Genomic DNA, 22,050 nt, shown 5'->3' on the forward strand with positions numbered 1-22,050 from the left:
TAAATGTAACTCTGAAATGTATGGCAACACATAAAAAGCGCATGGACCCTAAAAGCGAAAGTAGCCTAATTAATTCTACATCTTATTTCTCCTTCCCTACCTCCTGAAGTTGAAGATGTAGGGCCCTCAGACTATTATTGCTTTTAGATCACTTTGTTATTGACTATTCTCTGTATGATCATTTATTTTAAAGGACTGATGTCACATTTGGTGTTATATCTGATGACATATTGTGGACATTTTCTTCCAGAAATGGCTCTTTAAGGCTGAGTGCAAGAGGTTAAGCTGCCTGACTAAGGCCAAACCTAAGATCACAGACTTTTAATCTAAATTCTTAATATCCTTAAAATCCTTAATACCCTTACTGAATGTAATTTTATATTTATTTTGTATGCTACATACTATCACTTAACCATAAACTGCTGCATGTTAAATCAATACATTGAAAAGAGAATTAAAACCATTTATCTTATTAAAAAATAACCAATTTATATTTTATAAAATCAAAATTAATTTAATATTGAAAGGAACTTCCCCCCCTTAATCAATGTATCTTAATTGGCTTTCAAAAGTTATAAAATATTAAGTGAAACCCTATGATCAAAGAGAGTATATTATTAAATCCAAAGGACTTTTTCAGTTTTCTCCAATTTGCTCATCAGGCTTCTGTCTAATCTGAATCATAGTGATACGCATTATATCAAAAAAGGGAAAAATGTTTTGTTAAGCTCTGATAACAAGTTGATGCAGAACAGGAACATATGAAAATAATGTCTATTCTCTTTTTCTAGGAGCCATCTATCACAACCATCTACAAATCAAGGCTCAGAAAGTATCTAGGCACTTGGACATTTATTACCATCTCTCCCACTTCATAATCTCATGCTAAAATACCACAGTTGAGGGAAAACCATATACACACAAAAGAACCTAGAAACCTATTTGGTTTGTAAATGCTGTCTTTCTGATATTCATGGATTTAAGGCAGGCATCCTGGATTAATTTACTCAGAGCTGAATGTGTCACTTAAAAAGAGAAATATTTTATCCTCCTACTCTGAAACAAAGGATCTATGTTAAGTAAGTTTTGCATGTGCAACATAATAAACAAATACACTTGACACCATAATTTAATAGGACCCTACACTAACTATAAAAAATTTAACTTCTCTTTCTGGGGTGAATAACTATGAAATGTGGCATGGACCATTTTACAGTGCCTTGTAATAATGAAGTTATGCTCTTCATTACCAAGTACTGTACCTGCTGCTATTGGCAAGGAGTGGCTTATACACTGACCATGTTCCACGGCTGTTTTTAGTGTCGCTTCAGGATGTGTCGATCCTAGAGGGTTACGCACAAATCGTCGCCGGCGCCGCAAGTCATCTTCCCAGTAGTCAAGGCGCCAGAACTCACGAGGACGACTACAATGAAACAGAGAAGCCACATATGTTAGCAATTATCAAACAGCGTGGTAGCACTGGATTTCTGCATAAAGCTCTCCTTGTTTGCTCTGGCTTTTTTTTTTTTCCCTTCCCCTTCCTCCTAATTCTCCCTCCACCTCACACTCCCCTTTTTCTGCAATCTTTAACTTAGGTATGTCCTTGAAAATAACAATATCACCTTCCAGTCTAAGGAACTCCTTTTCCTTTTTCTTGGAAGGTGAAATGAGCACTAAATACATCATTTTAAAATGAATTGCTGACAGTGTGATCAGTTTCCCCACACTCTAGTGGCATGTGCTCTGATTTCAGCCTCATTTCAGCCTCAGCAGGGCACCTTTCTCTGTGGCTGCATTTATAAACCAGAATAGGGAAAAAGGCTATTATAAATATGGTATAGCATTACCTATATTAATCAAAGTCTGTCCCCCTTCATTTTTCTTCCTAATTTGTGCCTTTTTGCACAAGGTCAGTAAATCATACCATGAATTCTTGGTCCAGAAAGTGTTAACTTTAATGAATATCTCAGTTACATGGTTATGTATGTGATAATAAAATATTACTCTGTTTAGATGTGCAGGAATTTAATTAAAATAATCTCTTAAAATATTCATTACATTTAGCCCCTGAGGCTTAGAACAACACAAGAAAATGCATTTCTTTTCCATTTACTGTTTTTAAATAAACCATTCCTATAGAGTGAAACAGCAATCTATTTTCAAGCAAATCAGATTGGAATTCTGTTTTATGTAGTCTGTTTTTATATTTAATTAAAAACTACATGCTATATGATCTGCAATAATTGCTATATCAAAAGCATACTTTTGGAAATGTATTTTTTAAAGGGTTCTACTATATTTCCCCCAATTATGTAGATCTTTTATATGGCAATATATAAATGTCAACTCTCTCTCCTATTAACTAATCATAATCTAGCATGCTGAAAAATATTTTATAAGGAAAACACTAATATGAAGTTTTTTCAGTTACAGTTAAAAAAAAAGGCCCTGCAGAATATACTTATTCACTAAGCTTCATTAATTAAATTTAAAAAATCATGATCAAAACTTCTGTTAAGGAATGACTAATACAAAATAAAATGGCACTTGTATTTCATGAGCTAATAAAATTGTACCTGTCAGCTTTGACCTATTAGTCTTGACCAACTGATAGTCTCAAAATACCCACTCAAAAGTTACTCTTATTTTGATGTATTAAAGATGCTATCCTTTAAAAATTCAAAATAATTTGTAAATAAGTACTTTACTGATTAAAAATTATCTCAGATTAATAAAAGCATAGACAACTAACAGTACATTAGTTAAAGAAGATATATATTTTTAAAAATACTAGGAATCCAATGGTCTTTTCTGAGAAAGCTGGGGACACAATGAGAATATCAAAAACTTCCTTTGTTGATCCTGATCATGCAAAACAGGAGGAGATGTAATGTAACCAAAATGGAATACAAAAAAGTGTAAGAATTGCAGTCCTCAAAAAGGAAAATTAAAGAGCTCTTTTATTCTTCTTCCTTATTTTGCTGTGTCCATTTTAAATGAAAACTATTATAATACCATTTAAAATATGTAAGAAGCTCCTACAGAATACACATAGAAGCAAAAGACAAGAGTTGTCTGAACTCAATTAATAAAATAAAATTCTCCTTAGCTGAAAGGCGAGAAGACCATACACAGATGGCTATGTGTATGGCTTTGATAGTCATGGAGCTTGGATAGGCACTTCATCATTCTGCCTACCTACATTTATCTGTTAAAATTATTATCAAATATCAGCCAGGATGCAGTCGTGAATCACAGGCTGCTCCTCGTCTTCAGGGGAATGATACAATGAGGGTCTATTCATCAGTGCGGCAATCGGCACAAGTAATTAGTTCCCTAGACTGAGATCTCCTACAAAGCCTATTTCAGTCAGCACCACAAACATATGACGATGTAAAGCTAATGAAAGCTGCTAAAATTTGTTAACCTCTTCTGCCATCAATCCTTCTAATATTCAATGCTTCAGTCTTATGCAAAGGTGGTGAATTATTAATTTGTCATTCATCCATCCTTCTGAATTTTGAGTCAAATTAAATGATATCATTTTTCTTGATAACAATTAAAATTATAAGAGATGTTAAGCTGCTATTATAAAATTATTACAAAATTAGGTAACAAAACGTTCTAGTATAATGCATGAGGGTGAAGTCAAATCCAACAGCTATTATGTCATAGCGTAGAAAAAACAGAAGAATTATAAAATCATTCACAAATTAACAGGTAACTCAAAGACAATATGTATAAGAGCAATAATGAAAATTAAGAGAAAACAGAACTATGATATTTATTTTTGTGCCCTTTAATACTAACATTTGGATGAAAGAAAAGCACCAATATATCAGGAATGGAGAATTTGCTCATACAGTGAAAAAATTTTTAAGATAAGTCTCATCTTCAAATATAAATGTAGTACCAAAAATTTAAAAAATACTTACAGTCCAAAAAAAAAAAAGAAAAAAAGAACTTTATACCTCACCATAATGTTTATAATATCCTGAAACTGTATCTCAGACTATCTTTCTCAATACAAATAGTTTAACTCCTGTTAACAATTTCAAATAATCTGAAGACAAACAAAAATCACTTATTTCAAAGCACAGATCTAGAGCATATTACAAAAATCTTCTAGAGAGCCCAAAACTTTCAATACATTTTCTCGAGAGTCTCTCCATAATAAAGCACTGCTCTGCAGGTGATACAGGTTACAAACCCTCAAGGAACTTACTCATAAAGGAATAGCTATTAGCCTCATTTGGATAAAAAAAAGCATTATCATCCAATTTTTAATGCTCAGAGCAATACATGTTCTTTGGGGGATAAAAAAGCCATATTCATTTCTTTCAGATAAGGGTAATTACTGGCATGTTTAAAGTCATTTACATAGAAACAGACCTGGGCTTAAAAATCCAATGTTTTATCCCCCCATCCTACTCCTTCCAATAAAATACACTCTTTGTATTAACTTTTATCACTGAAAAAATGAGGCATGGTTTGTCATTTTAGAACAGTACTGGAAAGAGGAATGTGTAGGTTTCAATCACCAACTTACTGTAAGTTCGGATCTTTCACATAAGGATTTCACTCATTTAAGAAATACCTCTACCCCTCCCTAAAAGCCCCTTGTAGGGGAAAAGAGGATAAGAAATTGGCAAATTTGGCATAATCAATTCAACTATCTTCCCATGATGTTATGAATTAAATAAGTTGTATATTTTTGGAGTTATCACCAATGGTATGGCTAGAAAAATTTTAAAAAACGAAGTTCAGAAAATAACTCTTGGGGCGCCTGGGTGGCTCAGTGGGTTAAGCTTCTGCCTTCGGCGCAGGTCATGATCTCAGGGTCCTGGGATCAAGCCCCGAATCCCATCAGGTTCTCTGCTCAGTGGGGAGCGTGCTTCTCCCCTCTCTTTCTGCCTACTTGTGAACTCTGTCTGTCAAATAAATAAATAAAAATCTTTAAAAAAAAAAAAACACAAAAGAAACCAACTGTTAATCAAATACAAGCATGGGTAAGATAAGAAATTATTATTATGAGAATTTAGAAATATATATATATCTGAATCACTGCACACCTTTATATATCTGAAGTTATCCAAAAAAATTATATTAATATGTGATACCACATTCACAAACTTAACCTTTATCCATTTCCACAAAAATGAAAACTAAGATCCCCAAAAGTATTCAAATTAAGGATATGAGCCTAGGCCACATAACATTTGGAAATGAAGTCTTCTCTATGAAAGGTGCTGTAGTTAGGTCCCCTACTAGTATACTCTCCAAGTACTAAAATCTCTAACTAATATAAATACACATATTTGAAAAGCTGTGGATGACACTGAAATTAAATGTTCTAACTTTTCTTTCTAATTATTTTCCCTGCTTCTTTGAGCTAATTTCAAAGCCTGAGGTTAAAATTATAATACAAGTATAATTGTCTTTTTCTAAGTCATCTAATTTTCTTCATAATTTAAAAAAAACCCTTCATACTTATCTGTTTATATACACACACCTTTAACATATCATTAAAATCTACATAAAAGACTATAAAACAATGTCGTTTTAATATACGGAATTTGTATTTTCTGTTCTACAAGAATAGAATCAAGTAGATTGCTGAAACATATCTTAGAGGGAAATATAACTCAAGCATTAATAGTCTATTAATTCCCTTTCTGAGCTCCATTGTAGTCAGTGATTTGATCAAGTAAAATAAATGAACAAGTATGACTCAAATGAGAGTCAGGTGGAAAGGCAGAAATAAAAGAAAGAATCAATCAATAACTAAGATATAATCCACTTTCTTCCTCTAGTTAGTTAAATGGCTCAAGTATAAATAACCTATTTTTTTCACATGTAAATTTTAAGACTTTATAAAGTTCAGGGTGTTTTGGAAAAGTGTAACACACTAAGGAGCCAATTAATAACGTGTAAATGGATGAATATTGTAACAGAATCCAAAAATATTTACTAATAACAATGACTGACTCTTTACCTTGAGCCAGCTGCCAGGAATACAAGAATTATTAGGATACTGTCCTGGTCTCATGGGGAAGACAGATGTGAAAATAAATAATGAGAATTCAAAAAACTATGCGTAATAGAGAAGAGCTCTATTAAATGGCTAGTAAACTGCACAACTCCAGGAGGCAGTGTTCACATCAAAATTTGTATAAATGGCACTCCTGGATTTGTGCAATGCTCATTTTGGTTTTCTATAGGAACACCCTTGAGAATGACATGGTGCCATGAGGACACCTCTCATCTTTTCCTCCTCTCCATACAATGCTCAAGCTCCTTTTTTTTTCTCCTACAGTTAAATCTAATCTTTGGGAAAGGGAAGATAATAAGGCTCTTCAGATGCTATCAGTAGCAGAAATAGTGTTCAGACCAGGATTAAGTACATTGTCAAAAAATCAAAAAAAAAGAGACAAAATTTAGTACACAGAATAAAATAAGGAAAAAAGGGAAACATTAACATTATTTCCCTGAAGTCATTAAGTTCATAGTGCTTTATTAAAGTAGATTTTTAATATTATTCTATTAAAGTTGGTTATGTTAATTACTAAAAATCACTGACAGCTACATATATATTATAATTATTCCATAACTTAAAGGTACTAACACTTATTCAAATTTAGTCAGATATAAGTATGTCTGCAATTTCACTGTTGTGTCATTTTAATGTAACTTGGATCTACATCAATAAAAGAATGCTAATTTTAAAAAGAAAAACTGTCACAATGCAATTACATTAGAAAAATGTCCCATTTTCCATCTTACCCACTTCCTAGTGACAATACCTGAAACATCTTGATAGCCTTAACAAAAGTCAGCAATAAATTTTCTGGCTAAATAAAAGTTCTAAATCCTAAATAATTTTAGCACTTCACATCTTATTCTAAAATTTTTATCTTACCTGTTCTTTAAATTCCTGTATCTGGTTTGCTTTCATTTCTATATTTTTAGATTAAAAACTCATGCTAGATACTAGCTATAACTTAAACAAATGGTAACTTCTAAAAAGAAGTAAATATTTTCAGTGTACTGTCAGCTAGAAGATAAAAGTGCCTAAGTTCTAGAAGGGTTTCACTTTCTGCATAAATCTTGGTAAAATAATGTTCAGGTACTAAGGGCATCATACAATATAAAAGAATGCTTTATCTCACAAGCTGAAATCTGCTGTGCCTTCACGCAGATAAGTAGAAAGAATATTAACTAAAACCAAGAACTAACTATAAATCAAATGGAAGTGATCTATGCACTGTGCTCTTAATGAAAAGGAAAAAAAAAAAAAAACCCTTCGACTACTTGGATCCAAAAGGAGGTATCTTCTAAAGCAGAATTATTTCTTTATTGAGGCCTGATACATAGATTTGATAATATATCAAGTCACTATAACATTGCATATACTATTTAATTACATAAAATTATATTTTATGTAGTTATGAATTTCTGCATGGTACTATTCAGTGTATTTCTCTGTTAGCTTTTAGAGACATTTAGACACTCATCTTCAATTGTAATTGAGAATGATTTACAAAAATACCATTTTGTAACAAGGTCAATTCTTTAAGAAATTATCACATACTTTTCCTGGCTGCTGTTAGCCTATTAGCCATTTCTTTACTCACTTAGCATTTTTACCAGGAAGTAAGCAAAGTTATAAGAAAATAAAAATCTAGTGTTATCGTACTACCAATTAAAACTCCAACAAAAGACAAATGAAAAAAACATTTTAAATAAATGATGTTGAATACGAGAAGCCCTAAAACTCACCTCAGTAGCCACACTATTTAGATAATTCTGATCTATTTTCCCCAAAAATGTGATTTAAAAAAAGTAATTCACCAAATATCTATTTAGTGCCAACTATGTACCTGTCTTGGTACATCAATATGAATAATGCTTTTACAATTTTCTATGTTATAATCAGGACAAGAAAATCATCATATATCAAAAATAATATTTAAAATAGACAGCATTTATTGCATTTGGATATTCTGTGCTAGCCATCATGCTCTTTTACACACATTATCACCAAGCCTCACAGCAACCCTGCCAAAATACTGTTATTTTCATTTTAAAGATGAAGAAACAAGGTCCTACCCATCAGTAGTAACTATGAACTTCGGCCAATGAGGTTTTCACATGACATTTCCTCTAGAAATTCACTGGATACTACTCAGCTATGATCAAAATACTAATTAATCCTGCCTGAGAGGATTAAGGATTCCAGTAAGGTTTTAATGAGGATCTATTTTGTAAGTTCCATGAAGACAAGGGTTTGTGTCTACCTAATTCACAGGCCAAGCACAGTAACTGGAACAAAGCAGGCACTTAATAAATAACCAATTAAAGAACAAGTGACTTTTTTAAAAGAAATTTAAATGATAAACCAGAGTCTGCTGGGCAAAATGGAAAAGGCATTCCAAGCAGAAGAAAGAGCATGGACAATGGCATAAAGACATAAAAAAGGAATCTTTATCTTAGGACATTTGGGTAACAAAGATCATTTCAAGGCAACCAGAGTGGCAAAAAGCTAAGGTAGGAAACATAGGTTTAGAGCCAGATTTCAAAAGGCCTTGCATAATTAATGGAAATAGTTCTCTGCACATCTTCTAGTCAACAGACAGATAGCCAAGTTTCTCTCAAAAGAGGACCAATATGATTAGCCTTATATACTGCATGGCAACAATATAAAAGAAGGCAGTAGGGATGGAACTTAAGGCTAGAATTCAAGAACCTATCTGAAGTGGAATAGATAAGATTCGGTAAGACAGTCAATATAGAAGGTGAGGAAAAAGGGGATGAGAACAAAATTGAGGTTTCTGACAAAGGGGAAGCAAGGGGATAAAGATGCTACTTAACTGAAATGACAGCAGGTTAAGTAGGTGTGGTTGGAGAATAATCATGTTCTGGACACCTAATAACTTCTGGGCAGGTATGTCTAATAAGAAATCACTGTAACTTGGGAACTCAAAAAAGCAGCCTGGGCTAGAGATAGGAAATTGGGAGATTGATCAGTGTAGGGAGTTGAGGAATTTACATATTCATCTAACAAAAATTTACTGAGTGCTTATTATAAGTTTGGTATTTGCTAGATGCAGAGAAAACTATATTTTAAGGACAGCAGAAGAGTGAAAATAAAATCTGTGAAATTCCAATATTTAAACACTGCAGAAGAGGAAAGCATTACTGAAACAGAGAAAAAGTTCCTTACAATCAGTAAGATAATGAGGGAATCAAAAAAGTATGGTGCCAAAAAAGACAAAGAAGCAAAATCTCTTCAATGGAGCGAGTGGGCAGCAATACTGAATTCTACACAAAAACGTTTAGAAGGGTGGGGTACCTGACTGGCACAGTTGGCGGATGCTACTCTTGACTTCCGTGTTGGCAGTTTGAGCCCCACATTGGGTGTTGTTACTTAAAAATAAAACCTTAAAAAAAAATGTTTAGAAGGATGAAGAATGAAGGAAAGCTTTTATGTTTCTGCATTTTAAGATATATAATCTGTATGCTATGAAGTTCACCAGTTTAAAATGTAAAATTTAATAGTTTTTAGTATACCTACAGAGTTGTGCAGCTGTCACCATAATCTAATTTTAGAATATGTTTATTTTTCCCCAAAGAAATCCCACATCCCATACCGGTTATTTTCCATTTTCCCTTCCTTAAGAATGGTCATGTAGAGGATTTCACAGGATGCAGACAGAAGGGAGGTAAATGTGTTTGCTCTGACTTGGATCTTCTTAAGTCTGGACCAATTTTAAAATAAGGTATTGGTAAAAGGCACTTTTTATCCATACTGGAATTTTTTGGAGAGCCTAATGCTATGAGAATACATAATTTTTTTTTAAAGATTATTTATTTATTTATTTATTTATTTGACAGAGATCACAAGTAGGCAGAGACACAGGCAGAGAGGGGGAAGCAGGCTCCCCGGCGAGCAGAGAGCCCGACACGGGGCTCGTCCCAGGACCCTGGGATCATGACCAGAGCCGAAAGCAGAGGCTCAACCCACTGAGCCACCCAGGTGCCCCGAGAATACATAATTTTTAAAAAACATTTCCAGTATCTCTAAAGTACTGAAGAACTGGTTTTTTTTGTTGTTTTTTTTTTTTAAGATTTTATTTATTTGAGAGAGAGAGAGACAGCACAAATAGGGGGAGAGAGAGAGAGACAGAGACAGAGAGACAAGCAGACTCCTCGCTGAGTGGGCAGCTTAACACAGGATTCCATTTCAGGACCCCATGATCATGACCTGAGCTGAAACCAAGAGTCGGACACTCAACCGAATGAGTCACCCTGGTACCTGAGAGTTGAGTTTACCTTTTAAGAGAAACTCATTAAAATCAAATGTATAATTAATTCATACTGTAAGATATAAAATAGCTAAAGTTTGGGAGCAATTTATATTAAAGACCAATCATCTTTACAATTTCTGGGTAGGATATAAAAATATTTGGCCCCATTTATTGTAAAGGACTTAAAATTAATCACCTTAGCTCTACCATATACCAGATCTATGATCTCTACATAAATCATTTATCATCTTTGGGCTTCTGTCGCCTTACACAAAATAATTGTAACTTGTTTAGCCCACCCTACAGCGCCATAGTGAGGAATCAAATGAAATGGGAGCATGTGAAATTGCTTCAACAGTAAAATGATGTAAAGGTAAGGTAGGGGTTTTAGTTAATAATGAATTTACATGTTGCTACTTCTACATTACTTTGATAAAAGCATGTGCTTACAGTGGTATCATGAGTGACTTCAAACATAATTTTTTTTTTTGACAGACAGAGATCACAAGTAGGCAGAGAGGCAGGCAGAGAGAGAGAGGAGGAAGCAGGCTCCCCGCAGAGAGCAATCCCAAGACCCTGGGATCATGACCTGAGCCGAAGGCAGAGGCTTAATCAACTGAGCCCCTCAGGTGCCCCTCAAACATGATTTAAAAACAAAAACCTAAGAAAGCTCTGATTAAAATGCCCTCAAATGGCCCCTGATAATAATTAGCTCCAAGTCCCCAGCAATGATTAACTTTCTTTCTTTAAAGATTTCCCTATGTTGGACATTTTATATAAATGGAATCATACAATATGTAGAATTTTGTGGCTGGCTTCTACCATTTAGAATAATGTTTTTGAGGTTCATCCATGTTGTAGCATGTAATAGTACATCATTCACAGTACATTTTGTTTGTCCATTTATCAGCAGATAGAAATTGGAATGTTTCCATTTGGAAGGGGGAAATCTTGGATTTTATAACTAGAAAATGGACGTACTCACTTGGTTACCTACCTAGCACTCACTTCTCTCCCCTTTCCTCTTTTCTGAGAAGTGCAACTTTTCTAATTATTTTTTCATAACAATTACAGTTTTGCTCAAATATCACTTCTTAAATGGTTGGTTGACTTATAGAGTCACTTTAAACCAATTATGACAATCCTGTCGTTTTTGTCAGTGACTGGTTCCAGAATCTAGCTTCAAACAAATCACTGAATAACATTTTTGCCTGGCAATCATTTTTCAACAATCTGAAATGCAAAACTTTTATTCAGTGGTTGAGACAGTAGTTCCCTTTCTCCTGATGGGCTGAAACAAGGAAATGTTAGATCCAGTTGTCAGGAGTTATAATACAACCATGAAGTAGACAGAGTGGGGTAAAAGTTTACACACCCAGAACTGCAAAAAAAAATGGAGCTGAAGACCTGCCCCCAAGACTTTACACACCTATACTTCTTATAATAAAAGATAATATACTTCTTCACAAGTTATTGAAATAAAGATTTTCACTTCATTTAGAGCCAAGTGCCTTTGAAACCATCTAACAGATACAAGGATTACTGGTGATGCCATTAGCAATTTGATTACAGTTGTGGAAGGAAAACTAGATAATAAGGAACACTTGTTTTGGTGCAGATTGGTGGAGATAATTTGACTTTGAAAAAAATTCTTTGACAATGAAAGGAATTAGGGAAATAGGGCGTTGGTTTAAAGAGGGTCAAGAATATATGTAAGCATGTTTGAAGATGGAAAAGACTAAGTTCAAAAAATATATAAGACCAAAGATGACATGTGGGAGAAGGGCAAGGACAGCACTATAGAGATAGAAGAGGTATGATCCTATAAATAGAGTGTACTTCCCTGGAAGTGAAAAAGTCACCTCTTTCTCATTGGCAAGATGGAAGGATGTAAAGTTCTGTACATTAACAAGTTTAGAGTTTAAAAGAATAAAAACTGAAGATCTGATTTTGGCCTGATTATTTCTGTTTTCTCTACTCAATAGCAAACTTTTTTTTTTTTTTTAAGATTTTATTTATTTATTTCACAGACAGAGATCTCAAGTAAGCAGAGAGGCAGGCAGAGAGAGGAAGGGAAGCAGGCTCCCTGATGAGCAGAGAGCCCAACGCGGGGCTCCATCCCAGGACCCTGGGATCAGGACCTGAGCCAAAGGTAGAGAGGCTTGAACCCACTGAGCCACCCAGGCGCCCCTTCAATAGCAAGCTTCTAACACAAGAACAAAATAGAGGGGTAAAAATTAGAATGAGCTGCCTTGGGGAATATGAAAGAAGGCTGACTGAAAGCAAATTTAAGAATGGCTAAGTAGTTACAAAGGTCTAGCTCAGATCGGAAGCCATTCATCTAGAGTGGCACTCTGTACAAATGTGATTTTTGACTCCCAGCTACACTCCGCAATCTAAGAACAAGACTAAAAAGAGCAGCCAGCAAAACTTACTCAAGATTTTGGAGGGATCTGGTTGACAGGCCAAAATATGGAAGGTTAAGAGAATGAGTAGGCTGGTCAGGATGTCTGGGTTGGGTAAGAATGATAAACCTGTGCTCCTTTTGGACCTCCGTAACTTAATACAGGGTTTATCAGATATTGATTTATTGAGAAACCAAATTTACCCTGTTTTCCACATCACTAATATTTACAATAATTTGGTTTCTGAATGAATTAATCAATATATGTTTAATCAATGTATCAAGCCCCTTTACTTAATGAGTTTCCAACTTGTATTAAAACATGTCTAGAATGAAAGAATGGAAGCTTATGAACATGCTTGAAGACTGTCTTCAGTCTACGATCTATAGGGTCACTCTAGTCAAGAGTCACAGGGCTGGACAATGTGCATGCAGAGAATGAGCTGAAATCTCAGAAAGACAGGATCTCTTTCTTTTTTTCTTTAAGATTTTATTTATTGATTTGACAGAGAGAGACACAGCAAGAGAGGGAACACAAGCAGAGGCAGTGGGAAAGGGAGATGCAGGCTCCCTGCTGGCCTGAGAGCCCAATGATCCAGAGCAGATCCAAAAGCAGAGAGCCCTTGATCCCAGGACTTTGGAATCATGACCTGAGCCGAAGACAGATGTTTAAGGATTGAGCTACCCAGTCGCCCCAGGACCTCTTTCTTTTGAGAAGTAGGTTACACTGTGCTCCTGGAAAAGGGAGAGGAACTAAAAATTACTGACTGCCTACAGTATATCAGACACTCTGATAAGAATTTTACATGTGGTCTCTTTTAATTCACAAAACAATGCTTTAAGTTAGGAATACAATTCCAATTTAACAAGTTAAATCCCAATTTTGCTACTAGGAAACAGAGCTAGACTTCACATCTGTGACTTTCCATTACTTAAAAACTTTTATTTATTTATTTTTTTAAAAAGACAAACCCTAATGCCCCTCACTGGCAATCCTCACTTTTTTTTTTTTTTTAAAGATTTTATTTATTTATTTAACAGAGAGAGATCACAAGTAGACAGAGAGGCAGGCAGAGAGAGGGGGGAAAGCAGGATCCCCGCTGAGCAGAGAGCCCCGATGCAGGGCTCGATCCCAGAACCCTGAGATCATGACCCAAGCTGAAGGCAGAGGCTTAACCCACTGAGCCACCCAGGCGCCCCCTAAAAAGCTTTTAGTAATGCTACTCCATGCTGCTATGGCTGAGAGTTTCATATTAGGTCATAAATAGATTCATTATGACAAATTATTATAAAGTTTAAACACCTTTTTTTACAAAATGACAGACTGGAATGGGACCAAAAACTTATTGTTTAAATTACATAAAAAACATTATCACACATTACAATAAAGAACAATTAGAAAATACACATTTTTCCAGAATTAGCAAACCCAAAATTGAATAGCACAGCTATGAGACTGGTGTGTGTTGGGGGTGGGGGGTGTTAAGGGGTTATAAGGCTCTGTTGCTTTTTAGTAGATAAGTAAAACTAAGGTAAATACAAAGTAATGTGTAGGGCAGGTCAGCATTTGAAAAGCTTGGGAACCATTAGTAGTCACTGATTCATTTGCTCCAAATATGGAAGTGCTACTTGGGTTATAAGCATATGTATGAAGGAATATCAGAGCCAAAAACGACTGCTTTGGCATTTAGGGCCTTCATTTCTCTCAACCTCAGGCCCCTATATCACATTTTTATTTTATTATTTTTTTTTAATTTATTTGACAGACAGAGATCACAAGTAGGCAGAGAGGCAGGCAGAGAGAGAGGGGGAGGAAGGCTCCCCGCTGAGCAGACACCCCCCCCCCCCCCCCGCCCCAATGCGGGGCTAGATCCCAGGACCCTGAGACCATGCCCCAAGCTGAAGGCAGAGACTTTAACCGGCTGAGCCACCCAGGCGCCCCTATATCACATTTCTGTGGTTGTTGTTAAAATAGTTTATAAGTTATAGAAAGAGAGAGAAAAAAAGCAGAGGTATTAGCCGCCCTAGTATGACACTTTTATCTTTAAATAAATAATTTAAAGGCTTAAATGCAGCAGCAACCCACCATAATCCAATATTCCCTGCCTTTAACCCAAAACTCTTAGGAAAATACTGGTGAAAGCAAATAACTGATTTTAACTAGCATAAAAAATATTATATACTTGCTTTGCAAGCTAGATAAATTAGTGAAAAGTATGTACTCCTCATCCACAGGGACAAAAGGGCTTATTACATTACACTTCCAGGTTTTTAAGACAGTTGGAAGCCACTTCTTTCAATAGTTGCTGTCATCTCGTAGAAACTTTGCAGTACTTTCAATTTTGAAGCAATTATTCACATTCTGAAATGATTTATTTCCCTCACTTTACTACATTTCAGTTTGTCTGGCTCTGAATGACCAGTACTGTTTTGGCTTAATTATATTCATTTACAAATATTTTTTAAGTGCCCACTACTGTTTAAAAAGGTTGAAGTGCTATAATGGATACTCATATAAGGAAAACAGTCTGTAATCTCAAGGCACTTACAATCTAATAAATGGGATAAAATGAATTATATGGCATTAAGATCAATGCCATAAGAAAAGTAAAAATCCAGAGCTTCGGAAATTGAAAAAAAGGAATAAGTGATCACATATGTCTTAAAGAGATCAGGAAATGCTTCAAGGAGCAAGAGATTTTTGAGAAAGATCCATAAGAAGGGGTCAAGTTTCAACTGATATCCAAGGAAGAAGATGGCATTGTAGGCTTTTCAGCAAAAGTATAGAGGTCAGAAAATTGGAAGCAGTCCTTTTGGTTGGCCCCAGTAGAAAATGAGGTATAAAATAATTATGGGGGCCTGGACATATCATAAAAAACAGGGATGAAAAACTAATGAGTTTATATTTCACTCATTCACTCACCCATTTAATCAACAAACACTTATTAAATATCAATGATGCATAAGGACCTGTACCAGGCAGAGGAGATTTACAGAGTTATTTGATGATAAAGAAAGTTATTATCCTCAAGGACCTCACAGTACAATGGAAGAATTAGATATATGAAGAGACAATTGTAATATACACAAAACATTCTTTGGGAACAAAGTGAAAGGGCATTATCCAAAGTAACAGAAGACTTCCTGGAAGGCAGTAACACACAAATTGAGTCAAAGAGTTAACAGATGTTTACCAGGAGAACAAGGAAAGGAAAAGCATTCTTTCTGAGAGAACAGCATTTGCAAAGCCAAAGAAGAAACAACTAGGTATGTGTTAAACTGAAATGTTTCTCCAATTTTGGGGCAGTACAGGCAACAGGCGCCAAAGAAGAAGCTACAGAAATAGGAAGGGGCCAGATCACAGAGAATCATTTGAGGAGTCCAATTCCCGTTTAAAAGCCTATGCATGACTTTTTTCAGGACTGACCACAGTTAGTTATAAAGGCCTTACCTGTCAGGTATCACAGGGAAAGCTGCCCTCCACCAGCCCCAAACTAGACTTCATATATAGCCAATGAACTCCAGTCTCTAAAGGAAGTTGTACTCAAGGACTTAGGACCCACTGGCCAGTCATATTCTTAGCATAACTGCATTCCTAGCCCTTGCATTTTTATCCCAAAGTTTCTTTATCTGAAGCCTTAAGCAGAGGTCCTTTTCAGGCACACTGCCCAGATCTTTTTACCAGAGACAGAAAGGGAAACCCTAAAGACACTTTTCCCCACTCTCACTCAGTCTACTCGGAGCTCTTTTCCTTTTCCCTCTTCTAACCTCATGGACCATAAACTGCTACAGTCTTTTGTTCAGAGTTTCCTCAACAGTGAGATGACCCCAACATCTAGATTGATCTATACGAATCCACACTGATTAACCTGACCTTCCAACAGGCAACAAATGGAAATGGCAGGAAAATGGAACAGGGGGAGTCCTGCAGTTTTAAACTACTGCTTATACCACCAGAGCAAGTTATTAAAGCCTTACTCTTTCATTTTTGGTTTGTGGCTTTAATCAGCTACTCTGATCCTTGGTAGCTTGGCACTCTCCTAGCTCAGCTGAGCTCCTAACATTATCCATGTCATCCTAGAGAGTTGGGTTTTGTCTTTTAGCAGTAGGGAGATACTGAGGAGTTTTAAGCAAGTATTATGACTGCAGAACAATAACTCTAGGAAATATACAAAAATTAGATTAGAAGAAATATCATAAATGAGAACACAAGTAAGGAAGTTATTACAATAATTTAAGCAAGATAAGGGTTTTCAACATTAATTTTTAAATTTCCTATTTTTCTGATTTATCCCATTAATGTATTATCGAAATGTGCTAAATTTCTCTGTGATACAAGGAAGGCAATAAATAAGGCAAGAAAGGAAAGTTCAAGGACATAAGGCAATTTATTCAAAATAAAATGGGCTCCAAAGCATATGATGTATAAAGCTGATTAAATGTTATATGCAGTAAAACAGGCCAAAACTAAGGCAGAGATCAAGTCCTGAAGCTGAGTAGAGATGGGAAGAGAACATAAAAATGGCTCAGTAAATGCTACATCAACTCAGCCCAGAAATGACATGCAAGTCCTCTACCTACATATACTCCTTTGTCTTACCAAGTCACATGACTCCATAAAGGAAATGTGATTCCTGGGTGGGTACCCATTTCCCAGCAACAGATCTACACAATGGAAATACAGAATGAAACTATGATGATCAGCTACCATATCTGCCACAGGTAACAATATATATACCATAAAGAAAAGTGAAACGTGAAAGAGCAACAGAAAATCTGACAGAGGGAATAGGAGACCGTTTAAAATGAGATGATTAGGGAAGGATTCTATGAGAAGGTAACATTTGAAGAAAGATCTAAAGGAGGTGAAAGCATCAGTTATGCAGATGTCCTGGAAAGAAAATTTCAGGCAGAGACAACAGTAAATCCAAAGGTCTACTTTGTGAGACCACAGAACTTCAAAGAGACCATTCTGGATGGATAAGAGTTTTAAGTAGAGACCAAAAAGTTACTAAGAAGATGAGGAGGACATTCGAATATTTTAAGCAGAGAAGTAACATCCTCTGCCATGTTTTAACATGGTCACTCTGGCTGCTGCAAAAGCCTGGGTGGAAGTGGGAGGGTGACATTAGAAGCCAGGAATCCAGTTTGTAGACCTCTGCAATAATCTAGAAGATGATGATGTCTGGAAACAAGTGGCAACAGCAGAAATGGTGAAAAGTCACTGAATTCTAGATATATTTTGAAGGTTGGGTCGAAAGAACATGCTGATAGATCATACCTAGGGTATGAAAGGAAAAGAGGCAATGATATTATAAGGATTTTGGTCTCAGAAACTAGAGAAATAGAACCAACATTAACAAAGATAAAAGAGAATGTGAGAAAAATAGGTTTTGATAAAGGTCAGGAATTTGGTTTTAGGCATGTTATGTTTGGGGTGCCTATAAGCAATCTGTGACAGAGGGGCTATTACCAAACCAATTTTCCTCTTCAACCTAGCAAACGGCTAAGCCACATTTTCAATCTCCTCTGCAATTAGGCATAGCCATATGACGGAGCTCTAGTCAGTAAAATATGAGCAGAAATGATACAAGCCAGTTACAAACCTAGCCTATAAAACTTTTTGACACACAGTTGTCCATGCTCCTTCCAATGGCTTGATGCAGATGACAATCTTGGAAGTCAAGAACTAAAGACAATGGAGTTTTAGAATAAGTCACTTATCAGAAACATCTATTCCATACTTTATATGAAAAAGAAATACAGTTCTATTATGGTTAGCCACTGAATGATATTTTGGGATTTATCTATTAAAGGAGATTGTATTGCTACAAACAACAAACACACAGGGATGTTGAGTTGACAATTAAATATGAGTGTGCAGTTCAAAGGAAAGGATCTCACAGGATATATAATCTGGGAGTCAACAAAATATCTTGTTTCTATAATATAGACAGGTATGAACTGGATAAGATATTAAAGGAAGTCGGCAGAGCGAGAGAAAAGGAATACTCCAAAGACTAAAATCTGAGTAACCCCCAAAATAAAGAGGTTGACCATATAATATAAGGAGAAATCAACAAGGAATTTTGAAGAGTGGCCACTGATAGGAGAAAAATCAGATGACTATGGTTTCCCAGAAACCAAATGGAAACACATTTCAAAGAAGATTCAGTACTCAGACATACCAAAGGTATCAATTCATCCAGAAAGATGAAGATTGAGAACTGATTATGTGATTTGGCAATGTAAATGTCACAGGTGACCTAGAAAAGAACTGTTTCAGTGGAATGGTAAGAGAAAAGCCTCAGTTAGTGAGTTCAAGAGAGAGCAAGAGAAGAGATACTCAGCAGAGAAACAAATCTTTCAAAGTTCTTCAAGCATAATAAAGAAGCCCTTTTTATTCCATACAGGACACAGTATATTATAAACACTGGGGGGGGGGAACCGCTGAATGCAAATAGTCCTAAAAATAACATTAAATAAAAGTCATAGAATTTTGCCATATAAAGAGATTCCACTAGATCTGGACACAAAAGTAGAATATCCTAGATACATAAGAATATGTTTAATTTGAAAAGACAAAAAGTGAAAATCAAAAAGATGTCTAAGGGTTCATTTATATTTGACACATTAATCTGCAGAGGCAAGGATTCTAGTGTATTGTATGGGCAAGTTTATTAATTAGGGCTTGTACTTCAAATATTGATACTCAGTATCAATATTCAACTTTGAATAGGAAGAGAAAGACTAAGAGAAATGGTCCCTAATAATTCATTAATGGGAGCTGAAATAGTCTAATAAGCAAGGTCACTATCTATATTAATTTCAATAACTAAAATATTGACTATCTCAAAAAAGAAACCCACAAAGAACCAAATAAATTTTAGTAATGAAATACAGAATCCTGTATAATCACATTATTAATGTAAACTGAGAAGGCTATAAATGGAAAAGTACAATAGTATACATTTAAAATGAATTAACAAACAGCACTACCAAATCAGATAACTTAATGTCTGTGTTGGAGCACTGGGGTGGGTGCACAGTGACCACACAGGCTACACATCCATTTTGTTTTAAAGTTCTTTGCTATAGTCACTAAAGCTCATCTCTTAATCATATTAGAATACTATCACATTAATATGCACTGCTGTAAGGTTCCCCTCTGAGAATTTGTATTCTTGCCTTTATATCCATATTATCAGTTTTTCAAATTATTGTAGTTAAAAGTTTACATTTCGGGGGCCTGGGTGGCTCACTCGGCTAACCGGCTGCCTTCAGCTCAGGTCAGGATTCCAGGGTCATGGGATCCAGCCCCCACACCAGCGCCCAGCATTGAGCCTCCCCCTCTCCCTTTGCCTGCCACTTCCCCTGTTTCTATGCATGCCCTCTCTCTCCCCCTCTCTCTCAAATAAAAAAAGTTTACTTTTCATTATTCTACTTAATTCATTTGGTTTTAGGTACTGGGCTAAGGACAGATAGTATGGCTGGAAAAAAAAAGAAGCAAACTGTTCTCCTATAGTTTACTATCTTGTCTGAATGATTATCTCAAAAGAGATCTTGTCACAGAAGAGAGTCATTTTTAGTAAATGAGGCTTGTGCAGGCTAACAAATATATAAATGAGAAACAGAAATGTTCCAAAGGGTTCAGGAGATTCCCTCAATCCTGTTTTTACTAAGAGATAGGAAAATTAAGTTGTTTGAGTTGCGGCTCTTGCCTTTCAACTTCCAATATCTGAGAAAATGACTTTTTTTAAGGCAAAAGCTATAAACCCCAATTTTAAACCCTTAAAATTTGTATAAAAGAAATTAGTTGCATCTTCTCAATAAAAGACCAATCTTTTCAGTCTTAATCGTCTCAAACAGCAATAAGCTATGCTGGTTAAGTTTCTTTTGTTAAGACGTTTTTAGCTTATTACAAGTATAAAGCAACCTGCTAGTTTGTTATAAAATTTTCCTTGATTACAAAAGTGTTAAAATATTGTTTATTTCAACTATGTAGTAAATTACAGCAAACAGGGTATATATCCAAGATAGTAGTCCAAATCAAAAATCTACTAAATATCTACTAAAATTAAAATATCTACTTAAAATTCAGTAAGATAAATAAAACAATCAAATTAGAGACTAACACCAGGAAAAACCCACATATTTTCATTTCCTGGAAAAATAAATGCAACTGCTGAAAAAAATGCATTACTTTTTAAAAGAGAAAGTGTTATTTCTGATTTTTATAAGGTTATTATCAATCCAAGTTGAAAAAAAAACACACAGAGAGGTAGATGTTGTTTAAATACCTTATGGTTTCATTTTACACTTCTCATATCAGGGTGAAGTCTTAAAAGTAATTCAAAAGGAAAATGAAAGTATTTTACTGAGAAGATAGAGTCCATATGTTCTTCAATCTGGAAACCCATTGGGAAAAAGACTTGAGTTTTTAAAAACTGAATTTTGACAATTGGAAGCTGATGTGGCTGTTTCTTCTCTCCGTGAAGATTTGAATCATTCTCAGGGGGAAGGAAACAGATCTTTATCAAGTATAGCAAAGCTTAACACCTGTGTTAACTCCAAATTACTTAGAAAAAATTTGGTGAGTCTCTAGAATTTCACAATGTGAGCTTATAATAAATACTTATTTCTAAGTTTAAAATATTTCTATAAGCATAGTACAAGTCATACCTATATATATGGGTCTGTCTATATTTCAAAATCTGTACTTTTTAACTCCATCTCAATGAGTCTATTTCTTTTTGCTATACATATTCAAAAATCATTTTTTACTTCTTTTGTTAAAACTGTAACAATGCATTGTAACTATTTATATATTGACAATACCATTACATACATTACATACATTACATCCAGAACAGGATCTTTTTTTTCCCACTTTGTATAAACCCTCAGCTTCTAGCACAATGCTCAGGACCTAGCATACACTTTTAAAAGTCTGCCAAAAAGATAAATATGTAACTTCTTTATCCTAATCACTCTTTCCTAGATTTAAATGAAGCTGATATATTCAGAGTTAAAATGATTTTGTTCTCAAACTCAAGGTAAAAATGGGCTACAGTTTTTAAAGGAGCCTCAATTCTATACAATATTGTATGAATTAGATAATGTGTGCTCTACTACTAATGCACACGATTTCTAATTTAATGTAACTTAACTAAAATAATTTTTTATTACATATAATGTGAAGGGTGATTTACTAACATATATTAACATTTTTAAGTGTATTATAAAAACAATTCTCAAACAGCAAAAAATTATATCAGACTTAAATAAAATAACTAAGATATAATTTTATTATGTAGTTAGATAAAATTGCTCAGTAGC

The 22,050-nt window shown here is 34.9% G+C and overlaps 1 protein-coding gene across 1 annotated transcript in view; it reads right to left on the reverse strand.

The window, feature by feature from the left end:
- Nucleotides 1-22,050, reverse strand: part of LRBA (LPS responsive beige-like anchor protein) — a 694,736-nt gene that overhangs the window by 267,201 nt on the left and 405,485 nt on the right. Inside the window, exon 38 of the mRNA XM_080796316.1 lies at nucleotides 1,299-1,423. Coding sequence (XP_080652442.1) covers nucleotides 1,299-1,423 — 125 coding nt within the window. The remainder of the gene's footprint in view (nucleotides 1-1,298; nucleotides 1,424-22,050) is intronic.

The sequence above is a fragment of the Martes martes genome, assembly GCF_963455335.1.
Source record: "Martes martes genome assembly, chromosome: 2".
Classification (NCBI taxonomy): domain Eukaryota; kingdom Metazoa; phylum Chordata; class Mammalia; order Carnivora; family Mustelidae; genus Martes; species Martes martes.